Genomic DNA, 23,380 nt, shown 5'->3' with positions numbered 1-23,380 from the left:
ACTTGAATCCATTGGTAAGCGAGTGACATTACATTTGCAGAAATCACCCGTTTCTGCAAGCAAGCCATAACGATGCAGAATTCCCAAGCGTCTAAACTCAGAAATGTTTGTTTATTCCCCATTAAATCACAGCTTGGTGCAGGCCCACTTCCTCCTGTGGAGCGAGGAGAGTCTGCCCTGGGTGGGGCCAGGAGAGGCCTGCGGCAGAAGAGATCCGGTGTTCATAAGGTCTAAAGTGCCAGCCCTGGTTTTGCTAGGGAGGCCTTTGGGGCTGCTGCCGGCCTGAGTCAGCGGCTGAGCTCGATGGCCCATTGACTGACTTGGCACGAAGCAGGTTCCTGTGCTTCCCTTGACAGCAATAAAGCCCACGGAGACTGGACTTTCACAGCCCCAAGTAACCAAGCCAGGATTAACGAGGAAGGGAATTTAAAAATAAGCGGCCGGCGTTATGCCCTTAGAAGCAGCCACCTTTCCCTTGCCAATCTTCTGCGCTACAACCCCTGGTGTCCCTGACCCCCCTTGATGGGTCTGGTGGAGATGGCAGCCCAGCATATGGGGGGGGGGGTGTGCCAGGCTGGTATATAAGGTCTGGGCACACAGGGACTCCTCTGCAGCTCTGAAAAAGGAATCCATCTGCCCAAGTAGACCAGGATTTGGATTCTAAGACTTGTTCATGTAAGGAAGTTTATGGAAGAAAATCTGTCTTCCCATCCCAGGAGAAGTCCTTCCCCAATTCCATAGAGACTTTTTATTATTGGGGGGGGGGGGTTGTCACGTGACTGACGAAGGGGCTGGGACACGATCCTCCTGCAAACACGCAATATTGCCTTGCATTAGATCTACAATTGATACGCACCTCGAACGCCCCTATGAGGGCCAAAGTGGCTTTTCAGATTGGAAAGGTGGGAGCGTTTGGAGAAAATGCCATGTCTGTTAGTAAACATTTTAATCTAAGTGCAGCTGCAAAGTGAGAGGGCTGCATCTTCTGCTGCTCTGAAACTCATTTCAAACTCCTCAGCTGGCCTTGGGGGAGCCACATTCGCTCAGGCCCACTGCCCCCATCTGCAGTATGGAGATCATGTTACTGGTCTACCTTCTAGGGTCGTCGTAACTTGCACCATGATGGTGCAGATGCAGGTGATGCGCTGGGCTGCGCAGGTGTCAAGTGGGCAGCAGCAGCAGTATTACAGGCCTGTGGGCATGGAGTGGGGCACTGCTTGCCCTTCCACTGTGGACTGATTTTCTCCCCTGCATATCGACCCACATAGGGAAATAATAAGGGCTCTCCATCTCAGTGAGAGCTGGACCATAAAGAAGGCTGATCGCCGAAGAATTGATGCTTTTGAATTCTGGTGCTGGAGGAGACTCTTGAGAGTCCCATGGACTGCAAGAAGATCCAACCTCTCCATTCTGAAGGAAATCAGCCCTGAGTGCTCCCTGGAAGGACAGATCCTGAAGCTGAGGCTCCAAGACTTTGGCCACCTCATGAGAAGAGAAGACTCCCTGGAAAAGACCCTGATGCTGGGAAAGATGGAGGGCACAAGGAGAAGGGGACGACAGAGGACCAGATGGTGGGACTGTGTTCTCGAAGCTACAAACATGAGTCTGACCAAACTGCGGGAGGCAGTGGAAGACAGGAGGGCCTGGCGTGCTCTGGTCCAGGGGGTCACGAAGAGGCGGACACGACTAATCGACTAAACATCCATCTCAGTGGCTTTGTGTTTCCAAAAAGGGGAATTCAACCCCCAGGATGTTGCCACGCTGTCTGGACCAGAGTGCCTGCTCTGTGGCAAAGCCCCCCTTGAGGCCTGGTGCCTTCCTGCCAGATGCTGCCCCTTGGCGCAAGGCCCTCAGCAGTCCTGGGCTGAGCTACAGAGTGAAGAAGAAGAAGAGTTTGGATTTGATATCCCGCTTTATCACTACCCGAAGGAGTCTCAAAGCGGCTCACATTCTCCTTTCCCTTCCTCCCCCACAAGGTGAGTGGGGCTGAGAGACTTCAAAGAAGTGTGACCGGCCCAAGGTCACCCAGCAGCTGCATGTGGAGGAGCAGGGAAGCGAACCTAGTTCACCAGATTACGAGTCCACCGCTCTTAACCGCTACACTACACTGGGCAAAGCACCTCCTCAGACAGGCACACTGGGAATGGAGCAGCCCCGTCCCCACAGAAGACAGCAGGCAGGTGTCCAAAGATGAGTGGTTTTCACCTGTTTTATTGGTTCAGGTTCCCAAAGGGGCAGCATCTGCTGCCGCCGCCTTGTCCTGCCTTGCTGGTGATGCTGCCTGCTTGGTCCTGCCGTGAGCTGGCGAAGGGCAAACCAGGGCAGGCAGGCGCTCTGCCCTTCAGAGGGGGGGAGGCCAGAGGAGGGGCTGCTGGTGGAGCCCCTCAGGCAGCCACGGAGGTCGGCGGTGGGCCCTGCGGGGTCCGGTACTTCTCTACCACCTCTCTCAGCCCTTTGGAGAAATGGAGGTCTGCGCCAATGGTCAGGTAGCCCTGGGAAGGAAGGAGAGAGAGAGAGGTGGGCAAAGTTGGGGCAGGATTGGAGCTTCGGCTGCTGCCACTTCCCAGGGGAGGGGAGACTGGAGCTCCTGGAAAGGGGAGGTGGAGGCGGTGGCAGCAGCAGCAGCAGCATGGCCGCATCCTGCCAGAGAAACTGGACTCTTGCTCTTTTTGCAAAAGGAGGCTCTAAAGTGCATGGCGGATAAAGGCTGTCGAGGACTGTGAGGTTGGAAACAGTGAATGCTTCTGGAAGCCCCAAGAGGGGGGGGGCTCAGATCCGGCTTATATCCTTATGCCTACCTTGTGGTAGGTGACCACTTCCTTCATGAAATCCATGCCTTCGGGGAGCGGGATCTGCACCCCCTTCTTGGTTCTCTCTGCAAGGAAAGGAAAAGAAAAGGAAGAGTTGAGGCAAGAGGAGGAGAGGGCTCTTGGGGCCACTAGTCGCTGCTGCAGGAATTTATGTATAGGTTACCCCTCCAGCAGATATCATGCACATGCAGCCCACTACCAAAACCAGCACAATCGCTTTTGTGACTTGTCCCCACAAAACACAGTTTCCTCCTACCTACTCAAAGGGCCTCTGCTTGTATCTGTGTACTGGCTCACTGGGAAAACTTCAGAAATTCATCTAGACCTGTGAGCTCAGCTACTCAGCAGCCCCTCTGCCTGAGCGATAATCCCTGGCATCCTGATACCTAAGTGCCAGACAGGTAGCCATGCCAGAAATAACAAACCCAGATGGAGACAAAAGGGTGGGATTGACTTGGCTGGGAAACAGGGAAATGTAAAGATCTCTTTTGTTACACTTGATGGGTGTTTGGTGGAGGGCAAGAGGAACCATGGGGCAGGGTCCAGGATGCTCAGATTACTGCCACCAGACCTCCCCTTTCATGATGTAACCGTGATGTGTGAGTGATGTAGTTTGGGGGGTGTAACATGGGCATTAAAAAGGTAAAGGGACCCCTGACCATTAGTTCCAGTCGCGAACGACTCTGGGGTTGTGGCGCTCATCTCACTTTATTGGCCGAGGGAGCTGGCGTACAGCTTCCGGGTCATGTGGCCAGCATGACTAAGCCGCTTCTGGCGAACCAGAGCAGCGCACGGAAATGCCGTTTACCTTCCCGCTGGAGCGGTACCTATTTATCTACTTGCACTTTGACATGCTTTCAAACTGCTAGGTTGGCAGGAGCAGGGACCGAGCAACGGGAGCTCACCCCGTCGCAGGGATTCCAACCGCAGACCTTCTGATCAGCAAGTCCTAGGCTCTGTGGTTTAACCCACAGCACCACCTGTGTCCCACAACATGGAGATTAGCAGCTAATAAAAGTTTGGGGGCTCTTTTGTTGGGGGCTTCCATCTTGTTCCACCTGGTGGCAGGTGGGAGTCCTGTCGCAACAGTCTTCCATCAAGACCAGGCCTCCTGGCTGCTGTTTTGCTCTGGTCTTCCTGGCTGGTGTCCTTGTTTTTTGTCCAAGGGAGCCCTCAGATTTCTCCAGTGTGCAATGGCTCTTCTCTGTCTCCACAGTTGGGGGCAGCAATGCTTCTGAAATACCAGTTGAACCCAGGGAGCCAAGGAACCGTTACTGGCTTTGCGCTGAAGGACTGGCCTTTGAGATGTCTCTGGGCTCCCAGAGGCCCCTGTGGCTAAAAGTGACGGGGGGGGGGACTTGCCACCCAGCTGCAATTGGTGGGGGGGCCACAGAGTGACCACACTGATGCTGAGCATTGTGTCCCGTCCCCCCCCCCCCCGCTGCCCCAGTTCAACAGAGAAGAGAGGGAAGCTCTCGTTCTTGTCTGGCCAGGCTGAGTCAGAAGTCGGCCCAGGGCCTCTACACAAGGACGTTTCTCCTTTTCCCAGGCGCAGAGGCGTGCGACGCCTCCAGGCCTCTTACCGTTGATGATGGGCATGATGGTCAGCTGCAGCAGAGTCTTCAGAGGCCCTTGCAGAGGGATCAGCTGGGGAGGGAGGGAAAGAGTGAGCCATGGAAGAATCGTGGGGTCAGAAGGGACCCCAAAGGTCCTCTAGCCCAACCCCTACAACGCAGAAATCGCCAGGTTCCTGACAGGTGGTCACCCAGCCTCTGCTTAAACAGCCCCAGTGGAGGAGAGCCAGCAGCCTCAGTTTCCCCTCTGGCCCTTCAGGATGGCAGGAGCAGGGAGCTCTTTCCCCCCAGCTCTTTGGGGGGAGACACAGGAAACGGAGCCCCAGCACTCCTGGGCACTCAGCAAGGCATGGGAAGCGACCCCCATTCTGAGCTGCAGCCCTGCCTCGCCTCTCCCAGGTCCCTCCCCAGCACTTACGGCCAGGGATTCCAGCGCTGACTGGTTGGAGTAGATCCGGAACCTGAACAAGGCAAAGAGAGAGGAAGAAGTGAGTGACAGCCGTCCGTACTGGGCCATGGCTGCCCCTTCTCCCCATCCTGCGACTCTTCCAGTACCTTCTCAGGTCCATCAGCACCTGCAAAGCTTTCTTGCGCAGAAGCACCTTTGCGCTCAGCCGAGCTTCCTGGAAAGGAGGCGAGGGGCAGGTCAGTTTCAAAGGAGCCCGGCATCCTGCCTGGGAAGGGGGCGACTGCCACCCTTTGGCTTTCCAACAGAGACAGAAGCAGCAGTTGGAGGCCAAGAACTGTCACGGCCTCCTAGAAGAGCTCTTTGACCATGAACTGGGACCTTCAGGGCCCTAGTCCTATGACAACAGACCCTCCCCAACAGCACTGCTCCCAGTCCTTCCTCCCAGCCTTTGGGGCTCCACAGTTACGCTCTTCTACAGGCAAGGAGCTTGCTGTGGAAACCGCTGCAGGTGACTCAGGTGAACCACGCCACAAGGAGATGGAGGAGGAGGAGGAGGAATCGTAGAATTGCCAAGTTGGAAGGAACCCCAGGGGCCACCTAGTCTAACGCACAGAAATGCAAGAATTGCCGCTGCAGGAGGACAAGGGGTCACAGGAGAGTCAGCAGCTCCTTTGAGCTGGGGGGAAACACCCCAAGGAGCAGGAGGGAGCAGGAGAAGAAGTTCTGGCCTCACTCAGAGATGCCCTGAGGGTCCCTTGTGCCCTTGGCAAAGGGCTGTATCAGCACACAGCCACCCCTGGAAAAATCAATTTACTGTAATAGCTGCATTAGAAATTACAGCATTTTATGCCACCCAAGTCCTCAAAGAGTGAGGCAAGGAGGAAGGGCATAATAATTATAATTATAATTTATTTATTTATACCCTGCCCATCTGACTGGGTTTCCCCAGAAGAATTGCACCCCCTTGTTCTGTGGTGCGAGAAGGAGAGGAGACGTCTCCTGGGTTTTATCTTGCTGCGACGGTGGTGGCCCGTTGCCCCAAACATCTCTGCCCTACACCCCACAGTCTGGTTTTTGTGCCCCCCCCCCGGAGCTGTGTCCCTGGTGGGGGCCGGTTTCCCCAACCTCTGGCCTCGCCTGCACCACTCACCATCGTCATGCTGGAAAGCTGGACCAGGGGCTGATCCACGGGCGCCAAGAAGATGTTGAGGGTGGCTGTGACGGAAATGGACATCCCCGAGGCCTTGATGGCGCAGCTGGGCGGCGAGGAGACCCGCAGCCTCAGCATCAGAGGAGCATCCACCACGGAGGGGTTCTGGAGGAAAGAAGGAGGGACTCCGATGAGGAGAGCCTGCAGGATCAGGCCAAATCTTGCGCAGCATCTTCCTTTCACAAGAGCTGGACTGTTGCCTATGGGAAATCTGAAAGCAGGATTCGAACGCAAGAGCCCTCTGCCCCTCCTGGGATTCAGGAGCCATCTAGGTCCTTGGCCATCACTGCTTCCAGTGGGAGGGAGTTCCACAGTTTAGCTGTGCACTGCAAGAAGAAGTGTCTGTATAGTTAAAGCTCTGGTTTTCCCAGCAGTGATGTTTAGAAGTGAGAACTGGACCATCAAGAAGGCTGATTGCCGAAGAATGGATGCTTTTAAATTCTGGTGCTGGAGGAGACTCTGGAGAGTCCCATGGACTACAAGAAGATCCAGCCTCTCCATTCTGAAGGAAATCAGCCCTGAGTGATCACTGGAAGGACAGATCCTGAAGCTGAGGCTCCAAGACTTTGGCCACCTCATGAGAAGAGAAGACTCCCTGGAAAAGACCCTGATGTTGGGAAAGATGGAGGGCACAAGGAGAAGGGGACGACAGAGGGCGAGATGGTGGGATAGTGTTCTCGAAGCTACCAGCATGAGTTTGGCCAAACTGCGGGAGGCAGCGGAAGACAGGAGAGCCTGGCGTGCTCTGGTCCAGGGGGTCACGAAGAGTCGGACACGAGTAAATGACTAAACAACAGCAACAATTTCCTGGGGCGGAGCTGAGGGAGACTATCAGATCACACACAGAAAGAGGTGGAAACCTCTGCTGTGCCCCTTTGCCCACAACTCAGCTTCTCTCCCAGAGCTCTGCTGCCACTCTGGTGGGCGAGAAGCATGGAGTCTGGATGAAGGAAGGAAGGAGCTGGCCCAGGGGAAGCCACTCACCATCATGACGATGCTCCCGAAAAACGTGGCTCTCAGCAGAACCTCCAAATCCTTTGGCACCTGGAACAAGAGTGAAGCAGGTCAGAGCAGCGGCTGTGGGCTCCCCAGCCTCTGCCCGCTTGGCGCAGCTTTTGACCATCTCTCCACCATCACCACCCCGGCCCCATGGCTTCTCTGCCCAACCAACCTTTTCGTCGGCAATCTCCATGCTCAGAACGCCAGCCTGGAAGTAGGAGAAGAGGGCGGAATCGAAGAAGTACTCGGAGGCGGCCAGGTAGACCATGCGCTCCGTCTCCAGCACGACAGGCTCCACGGCCAGATTGGGGAGGGTCTTGTTCTCGTCCCCCAAGTAGAAGAATTTGCCCTGTGGGGGGGAGTGATGACCCTCGTCAGACCCAACTGCCAGGAGCCACCTGCTCGCAGCTCGCCCATGCCCCAAGCACGCCTGCCTGGGACCACAGGGTGGGTTTTGACTCCCCAGATATTCAACCCCTTGCCCGCATCTTGCTGCTCCTTCTGACGCAAACTGGAGACCTCCCCATACCAAAACTCTAGGATTTAAATATTGGCAAAGGCTTCTTCCGGGAGTGCAGCCAGAGTGCACGTCAGTCCCCATAATAATAATAATTATGCCATCTGGCCGAGTTTCTCCAGCCAATTGAGTGTTAAAAACAATACAGCATTAAATATTAAAAACTTCCCTGAACAGGGCTGCCTTCAGATGTCTTTTAAAGATAAGATAGCTGCTTATTTCCTTGACATCTGGTGGGAGGGCGTTCCACAGGGCGGGCGCCACTACCGAGAAGGCCCTCTGCCTGGTTCCCTGTAACCTCACTTCTTGCTGGGAGGGAACCACCAGAAGGCCCTCAGCGCTGGAACAATGGGGGTGGAGAACAAAGGCTCCTCCTGTCCCCCTCGGGCAGAGGTTGGGCACAACCTGTTCCGCTGCTCCACCCCACGTTTTCAGTCCTCTTCCCTGCCCGGGACCCCCACCCAAGTCCCGGTGTTCCCCAGCCCTGGGCTCTGCTGCAGGAGGAACCTCGAAATCCATGTCCATGGTGTCAGACGTGACGATGGGATTCTTCAGCAGGGAGTAGTCTATCCCAATGTGGTCGTCCACCGGGTTCCGCACTGCAGGGCAGGGGGAGAGAGAGTGAGAGAGCGCAGCTGGTGGCCGCAGCGTCCCTTGCCTGCCTGCCTGCCTGAGGCACATGGCCATGTTCCACCTCCATGGTCAGAGTGAAGATGCCTCTGAACCCCAGTTGCTGGGAATTGTGTTCGAATCCTGCTTGCAGGTTTCCCACAGGCCTCTGGTCGGCCCCTGTAATGTTCCAATTAACATTTGTAAAAAAAACCTGAAGCCTTTCTGTTAGGGATTGTAGGAAAAGACCTGCCAAGGAAACTGAAAAACATTTTCATGTATGTGACAATGGCGTCAAGAGTCTTAATAGCACAGGGATGGAAGAATGAAGAAATCCTGACTAAAGAACTGTGGCAAGAGAAACTGATGGACTATGTGGAATTCGCGAAACTGACATATACCGTATTTTTCGCTCTATAGGACGCACTTTTCCCCCTCCAAAAATGAAGGGGAAATGTGTGTGCGTCCTATGGAGCGAATGCAGGCTTTCGCTGAAGCCTGGAGAACGAGAGGGGTTGGTGTGCACCGACCCCTCTCGCTCTCCAGGCTTCAGGCAGCTATCCGCAAGCCTTCAGAGTGCTCCGAAGGCTTGCGGATAGCAGCCTGCAGCCTGAACCCCGCTGCGCTCCCTGGGCTTCAAGCAGCTATCCGCAAGCCTTCTGAGCCCGGCGGGAGTTCCCACCAGGCTCCGAAGGCTTGCAGATAGCAGCCTGTTCTGGTGGCTGGTGTCGGGGCAAGCTCGGGCTTCCCCTGTCCCCGCCCTGCGGCTATAAACAAAGGCGTGCGCAGCTTCTCCCGGCTGGAGAGGTTGCGCGTGGCTAAAGAGGAAGCCAAGACAGCCAGAATAATTTTTCCCCCTTTATTTCCCCCCCTAAAAACTAGGTGCGCCCTATGGAGCGAAAAATACGGTAAACTACGTGATAAGGTCAACTGTGATTTTAAGGAAGAATGGGAACCCTTTACAAAGTACATAAAGAAACGACAAAATGAACTGGACTCCTTGGCAGGTTTTGAATAAACACTCACAAACTTTTCATTGATAATAGCTAATCAGATAAATTAAGGATCTATATAATTTTGTAACATGCAGAGAATAACATTGAGGGGAATTAAGGATGATATGTTTTTTGATAAAATGTTTTGTTGAAATTCCTAATAAAAAAAATGATATAGAAAAAAGAGCAGGCTGCTGGACTTGATGGGCCATTGGCCTTCTCCTACGTCCCCCCACTCTTGACCCTCGAGCTCAGGCAGGCAGCGGGGGCAGAGTGGGGGTCGCCCTGCCTTGCCTTCCTCACCTGGCACCGTGTCCAGCAGAGAGTTGATCAGCACCAGCCCCGCGTGGTTCAGCACCGGGCAGATCTGAAAGCGAGAACGGGAATGGGGGAGTCTGCGGGGAGCAGGAAGCAACAGCCCCCAGTGCAATGCAGAGGGAAGGGAGGGTCTCTCCCACTCTCCTCTTGGGGACCTCTTCCTGCCCCCGGTCGGCGAGAGGGGCTGCCCAAGGTCCCCTGCCCCACCTACCTCTGGCTTGGTGGTTCTTACCTGCTGGTTGAGAAGGTAGCGCATCCCCGTGGTGAGGAAAGTGCCAAGGAATTCATACACCTTTCTGGAGAGAACGCAAAAGCATGAGAGTGGAGCCCAGAAGGGATAAAAATCAATGGTTTTCTTTTAAAAAAATAATTCTATTTAAATCGGAAATATTTATAATAAAATGCTTTTGGAGGAAAAATCTTTCTAAAGATAGTTTTCTATTTAAGTTACATTATAGTCCAAAGGCTATTCATCAGGAAATAAGGATTTGTTTTAAATTTTTCATGTGTGCTAGAACTCAGTCTAAGTTGTTTGTTTGTTTTTAATTGTTTAACCACATCAGTTAACAAACATGGATACGTACGCTATAATGTTTTTGTGTTAAATAGTTTAAATTGTTATTAAGGAAATGATTGTTTTTCTCCTTCCGATAAAGTACAGCAGAAAAGTTGTCCAAATATAAACAATAATTTCATAATTACCTGTCTTTGTATTTCTAATAGTATAACCAAATCAGTAATTTTTGATATAACTGTAAAAACTACTCTGAAAATGTATTATTCCAAAAATAAAACCTTCATCTGGTTGTAAATATTAAGATTATACAAACAAGAATGAGTCTTTCTGTAAAAAAATAATAAGATTAATTATAATTGTTATTATTATAATAAATTGAGTCTTACTGACTAGTGATTTAAATTGATTTGATTTAAATGAAATCCACCTTGGTGGAGCCCCTTGATCCTTTCTAAGGGGAAGTCTCAGAATGCCCCTCCCTGTCACAGGATCTCCTAACACAAGGCTTTCTGGACCTTCAAGAATGCTGAATGTCGGAAGACTCAGGACAGATGAGAGAAAGTCCTTCTTCACGCAGCACTTGGTTAAACTGTGGAACTCCCTCCCACAGTAGGTGGCCACCACCCTAGAAGCCTTAAAAGAAGAGCTATCGAAGGCTGCTAGCCAGGCCGGCTGTGCTCTGCCTCCCCCTGGAAACCACAGGAAGGGGGAGAGTTGCTCTTGTGGTCAGATCCTGCTTACTGGTTTCCCCTTGAGGCATCTGCTTGGCCACTGTGAGAACAGGATGCTGGAGTAGACGGGCCCCTGGCCTGATCCAGCCAGCTCTTCTTCTCTATTTTGCCCAGTGGGAATGAGCCACCCTAACTCCTTGCTGGACCTTCCAGCCACTGCCCCCAAAGCATCCTCAGCCACCATGGGCTCCTCGACTGCTGCCATGGGCTCCCTCCCGCCCCTTCCCACCATGCCACCATGATGCCACCTTAGTTGCCAGCCTGGTCCCTGAAGCAGCTCGCCACCTCTCAGCCCCGGGGACTTGCTCCCCCAAGCAGCAACCAAGGAGGCGCCCGGGGCCAGTTGGAGGCAGGCGTACCTGAGTGTGCCACTGAACCCGGCATGCATGCGGGCGATGGAGGCATTGCAGCTGAAGTTGGAGATCTTGAGGCGGCCGCTGTTGTCCTTGGAGAGCTCCAGCCGAGTGTGGATGTGGACCCCCTCGGCCGAAGTGTTAATGGAGCCGATGTCATAGCTGGGGCGGAAAGGGTTAAAAGTAGGCATGGGGGCGGGAAGGCTGACTCTCCAGGCGTCCCACAGGAGGCCAACCCCCAAGTTGTAGTATTTTGCTGGAAGCTGCCCAGAGTGGCTGGGGCATAAAGAATTAAATGATGATGATGATGATGAGGCCAGCAGCCCCACAATTCAGCCACAAAGGGAGCCCACCACAGGGCACTGGGAAGCCCAGGCCCAGCTTTCAGTGCCAGGATCAGGCCAGGGTCTCAGCAGAGAGAGCGCTGAGGACCAGGCTGGGAGGGCACAATTGGCCCATTAGACCAGGCACCCCCAACCTGCGGCCCTCCTGATGTTTTAGCCTACAACTCCCATGATCCCTAGCTAAGAGGACCAGTCGTCAGGGATGATGGGAACTGTAGTCCAAAACATCTGGAGGGCCGAAGGTTGAGGATGCCTGCATTAGACAGAGGTTTCGGTGGGAGATTGCAGTCAAATATAATAATGCATAAATACTACTTAGTGCATGAAGGGGTTAAGACTACAGAGTCCTTTTCCTAGACTCAGCTAGGTCACGCCTCCTCTTCTCTGAAGAGGGAGGAAGCTAAGCCTTCTCTTCCTGTTCCCTCTCTTTCTGTGCCATATAACTGATCAAGGAAGACGTGCCTAAGCAAACTCCAACCTTAGAGCCCGTGCGTTTGAAGCGATCTTTCTGTATCTTCTACTCAACAGTATTCTGCCTGTGCTCTCTTTGCCGCTGCTTGCATAAATGCATTAATCCGGCTTTTGGAACATTTTGTAAGTAAAGCATTTTAAACTTACTTAACAGTGGTCTGTTCATTGCAAAGGGGTAGAAAGAGGGGGGTGCTTTGCAAACAGACTAAACGAGATATTCAAGCAGCTTATATTCCTCTCGCTTGACTTTGCGAGTTTAAACTCTGCAACTGGGGGCTCTCCCTTGCTGGAAGGCGAGCTTAGCCCCACGCTTTGATTCCAGGCACCCACTCAATTCTTTTGTTATTTACCCCACACATGTGGGTCACAGGGATTCAAATTTGCCCCATTCCCATGCATGATACATGCTATCCAGGCAGACTCATCAAACTGTAGAGCCGCAAGGCCATTTAGTCCAACACTTTGCAATGCATGAATCCCAGTTAACGAGAAGGCTTGCTACTTCAGGCTCACAGCTCCCTTGCAAGGACCCTCGGCCTGTGGTGGGAAGAAGCTGGCTCCCTGGGGGCTTAATAATAATAATAATAATAATAATAATAATAATAATAATAATTTATTATTTATACCCCACCCATCTGGCTAGGTTTCCCCTGCCACTCTGGGCAGCTTCCAACAAAGTATTAAAATACAGTAGTCTGTTAAACATTAAAAGCTTCCCTGAACAGGGCTGTCTTTAGATGTCTTCTAAAAGTCTGGTAGTTGTTCTTCTCTTTGACATCTGGTGGGAAGGCGTTCCACAGGGCGGGAGCCACCACCAAGAAGGCCCTCTGCCTGGTTCCTTGTAACCTCGCTTCTCGCAGGGAGGGAACCGCCAGAAGGCCCTCGGAGCTGGACCTCAGTGTCTGGGCAGAACTTCAGGTGTACTTGACCGAGGCTTAGTTACCCCCCTCCCCAAGCCGGCCTCCTCCAAGGCTCTCTGTTTGGGCTGGTGCCAGAGCCTGGGCTGGTGTGAGAGTAGAATGCGAGTGACTCACAAGAACCAGTAGAGCAGCTGGCGGCGGAAGCGCAGGCTGATGGACCCGTTGTTGATGTTGAAGGCCAGGTGTTGCTTGGGCTCAAAGCGCAGGTCGGAGGCAGACAGGTGGAGATGGGTCACTCTCACCCTGCGGGGAGAGGGAGAGATGCAGCCTGGTACTGAATTGCAGAGTTACAGCCTGCAGCTAAACTATGGAACTCCCTGCCACAGGAGGCGGCCACCAACCCAGGGTGGGTGATTGGTCCCTGGCCAAGCACAGCATCTTCTAAGCTAGGAAGCAAAGCCCCTGTGGGGCAGCCCCCCCCCCCAAATAAACTCACTTGCTGATGTTGTAGTGGAACTGGCCCTCCTTGCCGTGGAAATCAGCGATGGTGATGTTCTCCAGCTCCTGTTCCACAAAGCGGAGCCCCTCCTGCTTCACTGCAAAAGCCCCCAGAGGGGTGTCACCGCCAGCTGCTCCCCTCACAAACCCAGGAGGGGGGTCAAGCAGCCACCCACATCCCTTGGGGCCAGGAGGGGAGGGGCCGGCCAAGAGACCCGCCAAGACCCCTTTGGCAGGCAGAATGGGGCGGACCCCAAGGCCAGAGGTGTCCTTGGCAGCAGCAGTGCTGGGGACCAGGCAGGTACCCCAAAGAGAACCGCTTTGCAGGATCCCCTCCCCTTGCCCCCCGCCTCCTTACCCAGGTCCAAGCCCTTGGCTGTCATCCTGATCTTGAAGCCTGGAGTGGCAGCGGCAGCCACTGTGCCCAAGAAGGGCAGCAGGAGGAGGAAGAGGAGAAGAGAGTGGCACAGGACCATGGTGGAGCTTGCCCTGCAAAAGGTGGCAGAGGAGAGCAAGTCGTTGGCCCCAGAACATAGTTCATGCAGGAGCACATCGTTAAACTGTGGAACTCCCTCCCACAGGACTGGACAAAACCGATTCTCTTACAACACGATTCAAGAAAGCTCTGTGTGCTTTAACCGTTTCATACCACAAATGCGTTGTAGACTCTGGGGCTACATTTCGTCTTTGATGCATGCCAAGCAAAACTACTATTGTGACCTTCAAGGTCTAAAACATCAGTATCCATTCCCTTGTGCTCAAATCCCACTTGTGAGTTTCGCATTGGGGGCTGGACTAGATGGCCCCTCTTTGGCCTGATCCAGCTGTAGGCCCATGGGCAGCAGCTCCCTCTCCTTCCCCGCCCCCCCCCCTGGCAAGGGATGTGTGCCAGGGGCTGCGCAGGACACAGAAGGGGCACCAGCCCCTCCCACAGTGCTGAGGGCCAGTGATGTGATGGGCCCTTGGCCATCACTGCGCACAGTCCTCTGAGGAAACCCTCCTCCACATTAGAGGCAGAGCAACAGAAACCTCAGCTCCTCAGCGCTGGGGGGGGGGCAGGGGGGGATCTGGATGCAACTGGCTCTGTGCCAGTCTAAGAGGAGAACTTCCTGGGCCGAATTCAGCTGGAGGTGAAAGTCCCTGAATGACCTGGGGCCCCAATTCCCCAGAGACCGTCGCCTCCCGCACCCACCGGCCCATGAGCTGTGATCCCCAGCTGGGACTCTTCTGGGGGTCCCCATACTAAACTGCGGGTGGGGCCTGTGGGACAGAGCCTTTTTGGCGGGGGCTCTGTGCCTGTCAAATGACCTCCCCACTGAAGTGTTTCTCCTCCCAACCTTATCTTCTTTTAGGTGCCTGATTTTTTAAAAAAACTTTTTTCTCATGTTCTTAAAGGCTGGTGTGTTGATGATGTTCTTTTGGGGCATGGTAATTTGAATGTTTCTATGTCTTTATGTGATCAATGGGCTACTTTTAAAATGAGGCTGCACTTTAAATTGCATTTTAACCTGTATTTTAAATTGCCCCCCCCATTATGTTTTTACTGTAATTTTTACTGGTGTTAGCTGCCCTGAGCCCGGCTCTGGCCGGGGAGGGGAGGGGAAAAATAAAATTTATTCTTATTATTGCACATTACACTTTTACAGGATTTATTTTCTGAAATTGTTTGCCGTATTTTTCCATGTATAACACGACCCCTCTTTTGGGGGACACAAATTTATGAAAATGGATGACCCCTACGTATAAGATGGCCCCCGTTTTTTAACATTATTTTAGAGTAAAAAAACCTAGTCTTATACACAGAAAAGGACAGTATTTATTGAATGTATCTCCTTCCTTGAAGAGGTCAGATGGCCGTCTGTCCTGGAGGCTTCAGCTGAGATCCCTGCATTCCAGGGGTTGGACTGGATGACCCCTGGGGGTCCCTTCTGACTCTACCATTCTAGGGCTTTTGTCTCCCACTCTTCCTCTAGGAGGAGCCTTGTTTTTGCAACAATTTTTCGGGAAGTGCTGGAGGGACACCAGTCAGTCCACGAGTGAAGAAAGACCCAAAGCTCCTTTTGCCCAAAGTGCCCGTCCAATGGGCCACGCTGAGAGGGCTGGAGAAGACAGGCCTTTGGGTCAGAGCTGGTGGGCATTTTCTTCAGAGCACGGCTTGCGTGGTTTCAGATGGTCACACTCCTGCATTGCAGAGGGTTGGACTACATGACCCTTGGGGTCCCCTCCAATGTCACAGTTCTAAAATTCTAAGCTTTTTAAAGACTGACAGGAGGCCGGACCCAGTTCATGGGGGGAGGATCAGAGGGGTCCTTGCTGGGAAGCAAGAAGGATCCTCTCTGGACCTCAGCCGGAGCTTCTAGACGGGACCCCACCAAGCGCAGCTTTCTCCTCTAAGGAAAAGGGGGGCTCCTCCTCCTCCAGCAGCTGCTACCCTGAGCGCTCAGCAGAGCCTCCATGTTCAGAGGCAGTTATCCACTAAGTTCCACAGGACGGGCAATACGCACCAGGGACGCAAACGTCTGGCCAACGGGGCTGTGGAGATCTGGCCGGTGGCCCAGAGGGCTCTGCGAGGGAGGGGGCAGTCCAGCCTGCGGACTCTTTCTTATGCTTCTCCTTTGTGTGTGTGGCGGGGGGGGGGGTCTGGCGAGCTGCTGGAAGATCAGGAGTTTGAGGTCAGGCTGGGGCCAGAGTTTTCCAGCGGCTCCCTTCGGGCTCGCTTCTCCTCCACTTGGGCGCAGCATCGGGAGCGAGACTTGGGCGCCGCATCGCCCACTGCGCGGGAGCGAGACTGGGGGTGATACAGCCCCCCAAGAAGGAGGAGCTCCACCGGGCAGTCCCGGGGATGAGGGGCAGCTCTCTCCAGCAGCCCCCTGAGCTTCCCCCACCCGACCTCGGGCTGCCTGGTCCCTGAGCCGGAGCACCCCCCTCTCCAAGCCAGACCCAGACCCGGGGGCGCAGACGAGCCTGGCCCTTGCCCCCTACCCATCCCCTCGCAATTGCCCCCGTCCCCGGGGCGCTGCGGGTGGGGTGCCAGGCTCCCGCACCCCTCGACGCCCCCCCTCTCCATGCCCCCTGCTGGGAAGGGGCCGCTGCAAACGCGCCGCCGCCGCCTCCTTCCCCCCATCGTGGGCAGGTCTGGGCCGGTCGTGCCCGTTGCAGACGCCCGGAGGCTCCTCGCCAGACGCGCATCACGAGCCCCGGCTCCGCGCTTCCCCTTTTCGGCAGCTTGGCGGGCGACGCCGCGCTTTGTCTCTTCCTCGCGGGGAAGGGAAAGCTCTCCCTCGCACATGCGAGTTGCCCGCGACCGTGTGAAGGCGGCGGCGGCGGCGGGGACCCAACGCTCCTTTCGCCCCCGCCCCCTCCCGCTGCAGAGATCTCGTGACTTGCGGACGAAGCCCGCTAACTCCCCTCCGTCCCCCCGAAGCCCTGGCCAAGCCAGCAGCCTCCCGGCGCATCACCGCGCGCGCGCGATGGAGAGAGGGGAGATGGCGGTGGTCGCTTCCCAGCCGATGCTTCCACCCCCCGCCACCGGAGCGTGCTTGCAGGGCCAGCTGGAGTTGGGGGGTCCTCGCCTGCCCCCACCCAAGGAGGGGTTCCCCGGGAGGCTGGTGAAGGAGGGTCCTGCAAGCGGGGGAAGCGGCCCCCGTCTCCAGCCCTTCTCTGCAACCGGGAGAGCGGCACCTCCGCCCCGCGCGGCGCCGCGCACTTGCCGGCTGCGCTGGTCCCTCGGCGGCGTCTGCTCCGACCTCTCCTCGCCCCGCGTCCCGGCTCGCCCGCCTGCGCGCCCGCCCGGCGCCTTTATACTCCCTCCTGGCGCTTCCTCGCCCGCCCCAGCGGAGGAGGGGACAGCCCGGGCGGGAGAGGCGAGGCCACTCGGGGCCGGGCAGGCAGGCAGGCAGGCAGGCGAAGGAACGGGGCGCAGTTGCTCCGGGGTTGGCGCCCCGGGATGTGCAGAGCAGGAGCCTCGCTGCGCGCATCCCTCGCCGCGCCCTGAGAAGCTGGCCTGGAGGCTCTCCGGACCGCGCCTGGCTTGCCCCACCGGCGCCTGCTTCGCCCCGGAATGAGCGCTGGGAGGCCAGCGTTGTCAGCTCTGGCCGGCAGCAGCTCTCAGTCCCAGAAGGGCCTCCTTTCCACCGCCTGGCCCTCCTGCCTGCTGGAGCTGGAGCTGAGCAATCACCTTCTTGCCCCTTCCCTTCCCAAAGCGCCTTGGGGGTCTCTCTGACAGGGTTATCTTCACAACAACCCTGTAGGCTGGGTCAGCCTGAACCAACGTCGCCCACGGAGCAGGGAACCGGCCCTTGCTCTGCCCCCCACCAGGCTCCGTCAGGAAATAAATAAACCAGATTTGCTGTGTGAAAAATGAGTTGCTTCTTGCATTCCTATCCCAACTTTTTCTTCCAGGCAGTCTGCATGATTCTTCTTCCCCTCCTCATTCAGTCCTCACAACAGCCCTGTGAGGTAGGCTAGGCTGAGAGGCAGTGGCTGGCCAGTGAGCTTCATGACCGAGGGAGGATTTGAACCCAGGTCTCTTCCAGGACCTGATCTGGGTCTCACTTTTGATGCCGGGAGAAGCAGAGCCCAAAGAGGCACCAATTTAGAGCACATGGTTTAGAGTCACATGGCAGAGAATCAGGCCCCCACCCACAGGGGAATTGAGGCAGGGGTCTTTCTCTTGCTCTCCCAATCTGGAGGTGCTTGAGATTTAATCCGGAGCCTCTTGCGGGGTCAACCATTGAGCTTCTCCAGTTCAGCTTGCACCATTTGGACACCAATTCCTGCCTTCGTTTTTTCCCTCCCTCCCGTTCAATTGCACCTTCTGAATCGGCTTGCAAGGCTGGCCTGGCTGTCTTTCGTTTTGTGGGCTGGAGTGGCCTAACTACTTGGACATTGGGCCATCAGTGTGACTCAGCCATCCTGATGGGGTCCATAGCCTTCTCTGGGTTCAGAGAAAGCAGCAGACTCCTCTCCTGGCCCCATCTTCCCAGGGCGCTCAGCTCCCCAGGTGACCTGGCCGACCCACAGAGGAAGGCCTTGAAGGGTCCCTGGAGCCCTGGGGAGTTCCAGACACGAGGTGTGGGAGGGTGCTACTTAGGAGTAGCCGGACTACAGCATGGGAAGGGCATGAGAGAGGACAGTGAAGGGCCGGGGTCCTCGTGGGTTGAGTCCCTGTGCTTCCTGCCCACCCACCCCTTTTCCTGCTTCCAAGCTGGGTCCCACAGGTTTTGCTCCTGGGGGAGGAGGGGGACCTCAGCAGTGCCCCCCCCCCGACCCTGCCGCTAGCTGGGCTTGGCCCTCCTGCGCTTTGATGAAGGCCACATTGAAGGGGGGGGAGCCCTGTGTGTTTCCACAGCAGGTTGCTTCCCTCCTGCCATTGAAACCACTTATCAAAGCAGCTTCCTCAAGGAGCCGGCCTTCCTTCCTGTCGCCTCCCAGGCTTCTGATGCGACTGCAAGCACGTCTCCCGGCATGGAAGAAGCCGCAAAGGGCCGGCTCTCTGCCTTCCAGCGGCAAGTCAGCACATAAGGCTGGATCAGGCCAGGGGCCCATCTACCAGCATGGCGTCGTGGTTAGAGTGTCAGGCTAGGGCTCAGGTCAGCAGAGACTAGAGTTCAAATTCCCACTTGGCCACGAAGCTCACTGGGGCCTGTCATTGCGCCTCAGCCTAGCCTCCCTCACAAGGTTGTTGTGGGGACTAAATGCGGAGAGGAGGAACCACGTACACCGCACTAAGTTCCATGGAGATAAAGGTGCAAACAAACAACCAAGGAGTTGCCATTGACAGACAAACTCATGAAGGCCAAGGCTGTCTCTTTTCCTAGGTGCAAAACTTGTTGTTTCGCTTTCAAAAATAAGTTTCTCTCCCGTGCTGCCAGTGCCCATGATATGTTTGGGCTGGTATTGGTCTCGTGAAGTTAGCCGAAGCAAAGGCAGCAGGAAAGTTTGAACAGAGACTTTGCTGGTTCCATTATGGCAGTGGCATGCGGTCAGTGGGCTGGGGGACTAGGCCAGCCCCCTAAATGTTCCCAGTAAATTAGAGTACAGTTGCACCTCGGGTTGCATACGCTTCAGGTTACATACGCTTCAGGTTACAGACTCCGCTAACCCAGAAATAGTGCTTCAGGTTAAGAACTTTGCTTCAGGATAAGAACAGAAATCGGGCTCCAGCGGCACAGCGGCAGCAGGAGGCCCCATTAGCTAAAGTGGTGCTTCAGGTTAAGAACAGTTTCAGGTTAAGAACAGACCTCCGGAACGAATTAAGTACTTAACCTGAGGTACCACTGTCTTAAAGTATGAAAGCCTGGCACCTCCTTCCCAATGCCCGGGAAGCTTCTGGCTGGCTTAGAGAGGGAGGGGTGATGCTCACGTGTGCAACGTCACAGGCACGACATCGCTGCCCCCATTGCCCTCGCAAGCTGGCGCCTCTGGCCCTAACTGATCCCGCATACCACTGCATGATAGTCCACCTGAACGGGAGGGAGGGAGATGTCATGGGGGAAAACTGGGCTGGGAAACATGAAGGGCACCAAGCGGGAAACGAAGGAGAGCAAGAAAGCAGGCCAGCTCCCCAGGCACTGGAAAGAGCATCTCTCCCTGTTCTGCTTCTTCCTCATTTTGCTGCTAACCTTAAGAGACAACCCCATCATTCCTCCCAGACTGGGGGTTGGGGCGAAAGGCGTCACTGCGCGGCTCTGCATTCCAGAGATACCACTTTGGAGTTTTCTGTGCTGAACATCCAGTGCCTCTGAAATGCTCCCGGGCTCAGCCTCTGATGCCCGCCTTTCTGCTTGGCACCCAAATGCCAGCGCAGGTCCTTGCAGGAGCAACACACCTTTCCTATGATTCACTGCGGAGGAGGCAATGGGGTGGGAAATCAGCAGGGCTTATCTTATCCCTCTTTTCTTTCTTTTTTTGCAGCCGGGGACAAAATAAGAAAGAACCTCCTTTGAGGGCTCTTGTAGGTCACCATTATTCCCATTTTACACCTGGGGGTAATTAAAATGCCTATCTGCCAGATCCAATCATGGAGTTGGAAGGGAACCCCAAGAGACATCTGTGTCCAGGGCAGCTGTCTCCCAGCTCCATCTGGTACGCAGGCTGAGACCCTCTCTGCCTGCGCACTGTCTTGCCAGAGTGGTGCATGCTCTGGTTATCTCCCGCTTGGACTACTGCAATGCGCTCTATGTGGGTCTACTTTTGAAGGTGACCTGGAAACTACAACTAATCCAGAATGCGGCAGCTAGACTGGTGACTGGGAGTGGCCGCTGGAACCACATAACACCGGTTCTGAGAGATCTGCATTGGCTCCCTGTACGTTTCTGGGCACAATTCAGATTGTTGGTGCTGACCTTGAAAGCCCTAAATGGCCTCGGTCCAGTATCCCTGAAGGAGCGTCTCCACCCCCATTGTTCAGCTGGAACACTGAGGTCCAGCGCCGAGGGCCTTCTGGCAGTTCCCTCATTGTGAGAAGCAAAGTTACAGGGAACCACGCAGAGGGCCTTCTTGGCAGTAGCACCTGCCCTGTGGTGCTCCCTCCCACCAGATGTTAAAGAGATAAACAACAACCTGACATTTAGAAAACATCTGATGGCAGCCCTGTTCAGGGAAGTTTTTAATGTGAGACATTTTGATGTACTTTTAATCTTTGTTGGAAGCCGCCCAGAGTGGCTGGGGAAACCCAGCTAGATGGGCGGGGTACAAATAATAATAAATATTAATAATATTAATAATTATTATCTAGCCCACCCCCTGCAATGCAGGAATCACCATTCCTGGTCCCAGTTTCATCCTGCCCTCATGGCCTTATGGCTCTGCCTTTGTCCCCTGCCCCATCCCTCAGTGACCCTTCTGATGAGCCTGGAGGGGGGGGGGGAGAGAACGTGAAGAAGGTTTAATACTGGGAATCCCTTTCTTAGCATGTTTGGGACTGTGGCTCCGTGGCAGCAGGAAAGCAGGCTGGCCTGGCCAGGCAATTGCCCCTTGTTCCTTTCTGTGCCTCTGAACGGCAACGGCTCCATCCGCAACTAATCAGCTAATCTCTGCTAGTACTTTAAGCAACCCTGGAATTTGTTCTTGCAAGGGCTGTTATGCAACGCTTCAGCCGCAGAGTGTGTGGGGTTTGCAGGCAGGTGGTCCCCGGTTCAGTCCCCAATGGCATTTCCAGTGGGGGCTGGAAGGGGCTCCTTTGCCTGAAACCTGGGAGAGGAGCAGGCAATACTGAAATGGCTGGACCACTGCTCCCACTCAGCCAGCGCAAGGCAGCTTCCTGGGCCTCCTCTGCTCTTGAACGGTGTCTTGTTCTGAAGGGAGAGAAATGGGTTTGGCGGTTTATAAGATCCCCCTCTCTGCCACTTTACTTCTCCAGTGTGGAGAGCCAGTGTGGTGTAGTGGTTAAGAGCGGTCATCTCGTAATCTGGGGAACCGGGTTCGCGTCTCCGCTTGGAGACTCCTTAAGGGGAGTGAAAGGCGGGATATCAAATCCAAACTCTTCTTCTCCAGCTCCTTTCACTACATTTTGAAGAGAAATGGGAGGCAGGGATGCCTGCTAACTTGGATGACTATTAAAGAGGGTTGGACAAAACAATGGACTAGGAGAGGATGGTCGTGCTCCTGTCTCCACAGTCAGAGGCAGCGTCGTGTCTGAATCCCAGTTGCTGGAAACCGCAGGAGGGGAGAGTTGCTCTGGTGCTGAGGTCTTGTGTGCTTTCCCCATGTGGGAATCTGCTGGCCCCTGTGAGATTCAGCCGTCACCGTCTGTGCCAACTTTTAAATGCTTGCTGAAAACTCCTATTAAGGACAATATGAATTAAAATGTAAAACACAACCAAGGTAACTAATTGTATCTGTAAATGAATATAGACAAACAAGAAGATGTGTATATACAGAAAGATTTATTTGTATATAGACACTGTACGGATAAAGTTGAAAGAAGAACAACAATATACAAAATTGATAAAGACAATGCAAAAAACTTAGAGACGACATAAAAAAGCCAGAAGAAGGAAGGAGGGAAGTCAACTCTTAGGAGTAAATGTAAATGTAATGTGTATATGTATAGTATGTAATCATAAAATCAATAAAGATTATCTTCAAAATACGAAAAGAAAACTCCTATTTCTCCAGGTCTGTGTAGGTGACTAAGAGCACATCTCCCACAATTGGTTTATTGATGCTTTTAACCACTTTGCTTCTTAAAATTCTTTTTAATACTTTTATTGTATGGTTTTTACATCTTTAATGTTGTAAACCACTTTGATATGTTTTGTGATTGAGCGGTATATACTTTTATAAAAGAATAATAGGTAATAGGCCTCATCCAACAGGCTCTTCTGAAAGAACTAAGCAAACATTAGCAAAAAAAAAGGCTAATGCTATTCTAGGCTGCATCCTTGGCAGTCGTCCCCCCCCCCCCGCATTGCCGCACTGCTGGTCTCCTCCTAGCTCTAGGGAAGACCCACAGGATTGAATTGATTCCACACCTTGTTCCCAACGTGGATCATCTTCCCGGCTGGGTGCGGGAATGTGCCATTTTGTGGTTAACCTCCAGTGCCAAAATGTCTTGGGGAGGCCCTGCCTTGGATGGGGCTTGTGAGATCGGAGTAAAAATCGGGGTGGGGGGGTGGGGTGGGACATGCCTCCGAAACTTTTGACGACAGCCCTACCACAGGTGAGAAGCCAGATGATTCTCCAGCAACTTTAAGGGTCTGCCAACGTGTTAAGAATAATGCAGATAAACGAGATGTAGGAGGCTGACAAATGTTTGCTTCCTTTTTGTACAAAGCTGAAATGGGACGTTAAAAATGTCGAAGTGAAAAGTGCCCCCCCCCCAGCAGTTTTGGGCTCCGATCAGCCTCAGCCAGCAGAGCTTGCAGGTGCTGCTCAGGTGTTCTTTGCCTTGAGCAAGGCCTGTGTGCTTGCTTCTGTGCATCCAAACTGTCTGCTCAACTCATTCAAGGATTCCCAAACTTTATCTGGCCTCACCCCCTTGGTTAAACTCATCCCTAGTGCCCCCTACCCTATTAAAAACATTATTCAGAATAGTGGTTTGCATGACCCACCAGGGAAGACAATAACATTCAAAACAGTAACAAGTAATTGCACGTTAATTCAAAAGCCAGTGAAAGGGATTTAATTAATTCCAGAAAATTGATGGGCTTGAGTTTTTCCA

The 23,380-nt window shown here is 54.0% G+C and overlaps 1 protein-coding gene across 2 annotated transcripts; it reads right to left on the bottom strand.

The window, feature by feature from the left end:
* Nucleotides 1-2,183: 2,183 nt before the first annotated feature.
* Nucleotides 2,184-17,003, bottom strand: PLTP (phospholipid transfer protein). Of its 2 annotated transcripts, XM_083507558.1 has the most exons (17): nucleotides 16,926-16,982; nucleotides 15,720-15,866; nucleotides 13,574-13,704; nucleotides 13,214-13,313; nucleotides 12,892-13,020; nucleotides 11,049-11,204; nucleotides 9,674-9,737; nucleotides 9,427-9,490; nucleotides 8,027-8,118; nucleotides 7,175-7,351; nucleotides 6,988-7,047; nucleotides 5,944-6,108; nucleotides 4,940-5,007; nucleotides 4,803-4,845; nucleotides 4,394-4,457; nucleotides 2,799-2,875; nucleotides 2,184-2,492 (listed from the first exon to the last, which is right to left on the bottom strand). In XM_083507558.1, the coding sequence occupies exons 3-17, from the start codon at nucleotides 13,689-13,691 to the stop codon at nucleotides 2,385-2,387; spliced, it is 1,485 nt and encodes a 494-aa protein (XP_083363684.1). In that variant the 5' UTR covers nucleotides 13,692-13,704; nucleotides 15,720-15,866; nucleotides 16,926-16,982; the 3' UTR covers nucleotides 2,184-2,384. The 2 variants fall into 2 exon arrangements, with proteins under 2 accessions (XP_083363684.1, XP_083363685.1); XM_083507559.1 differs by lacking the exon at nucleotides 15,720-15,866 and having other exon boundaries at nucleotides 16,922-17,003.
* Nucleotides 17,004-23,380: the final 6,377 nt, after the last annotated feature.

The sequence above is a fragment of the Podarcis liolepis genome, assembly GCF_965112155.1.
Source record: "Podarcis liolepis genome assembly, chromosome: 6".
NCBI lineage: Eukaryota > Metazoa > Chordata > Lepidosauria > Squamata > Lacertidae > Podarcis > Podarcis liolepis.
Note: the sequence above shows the minus strand (reverse complement) of the source record. Positions and strands in the feature narration are given on the sequence as shown.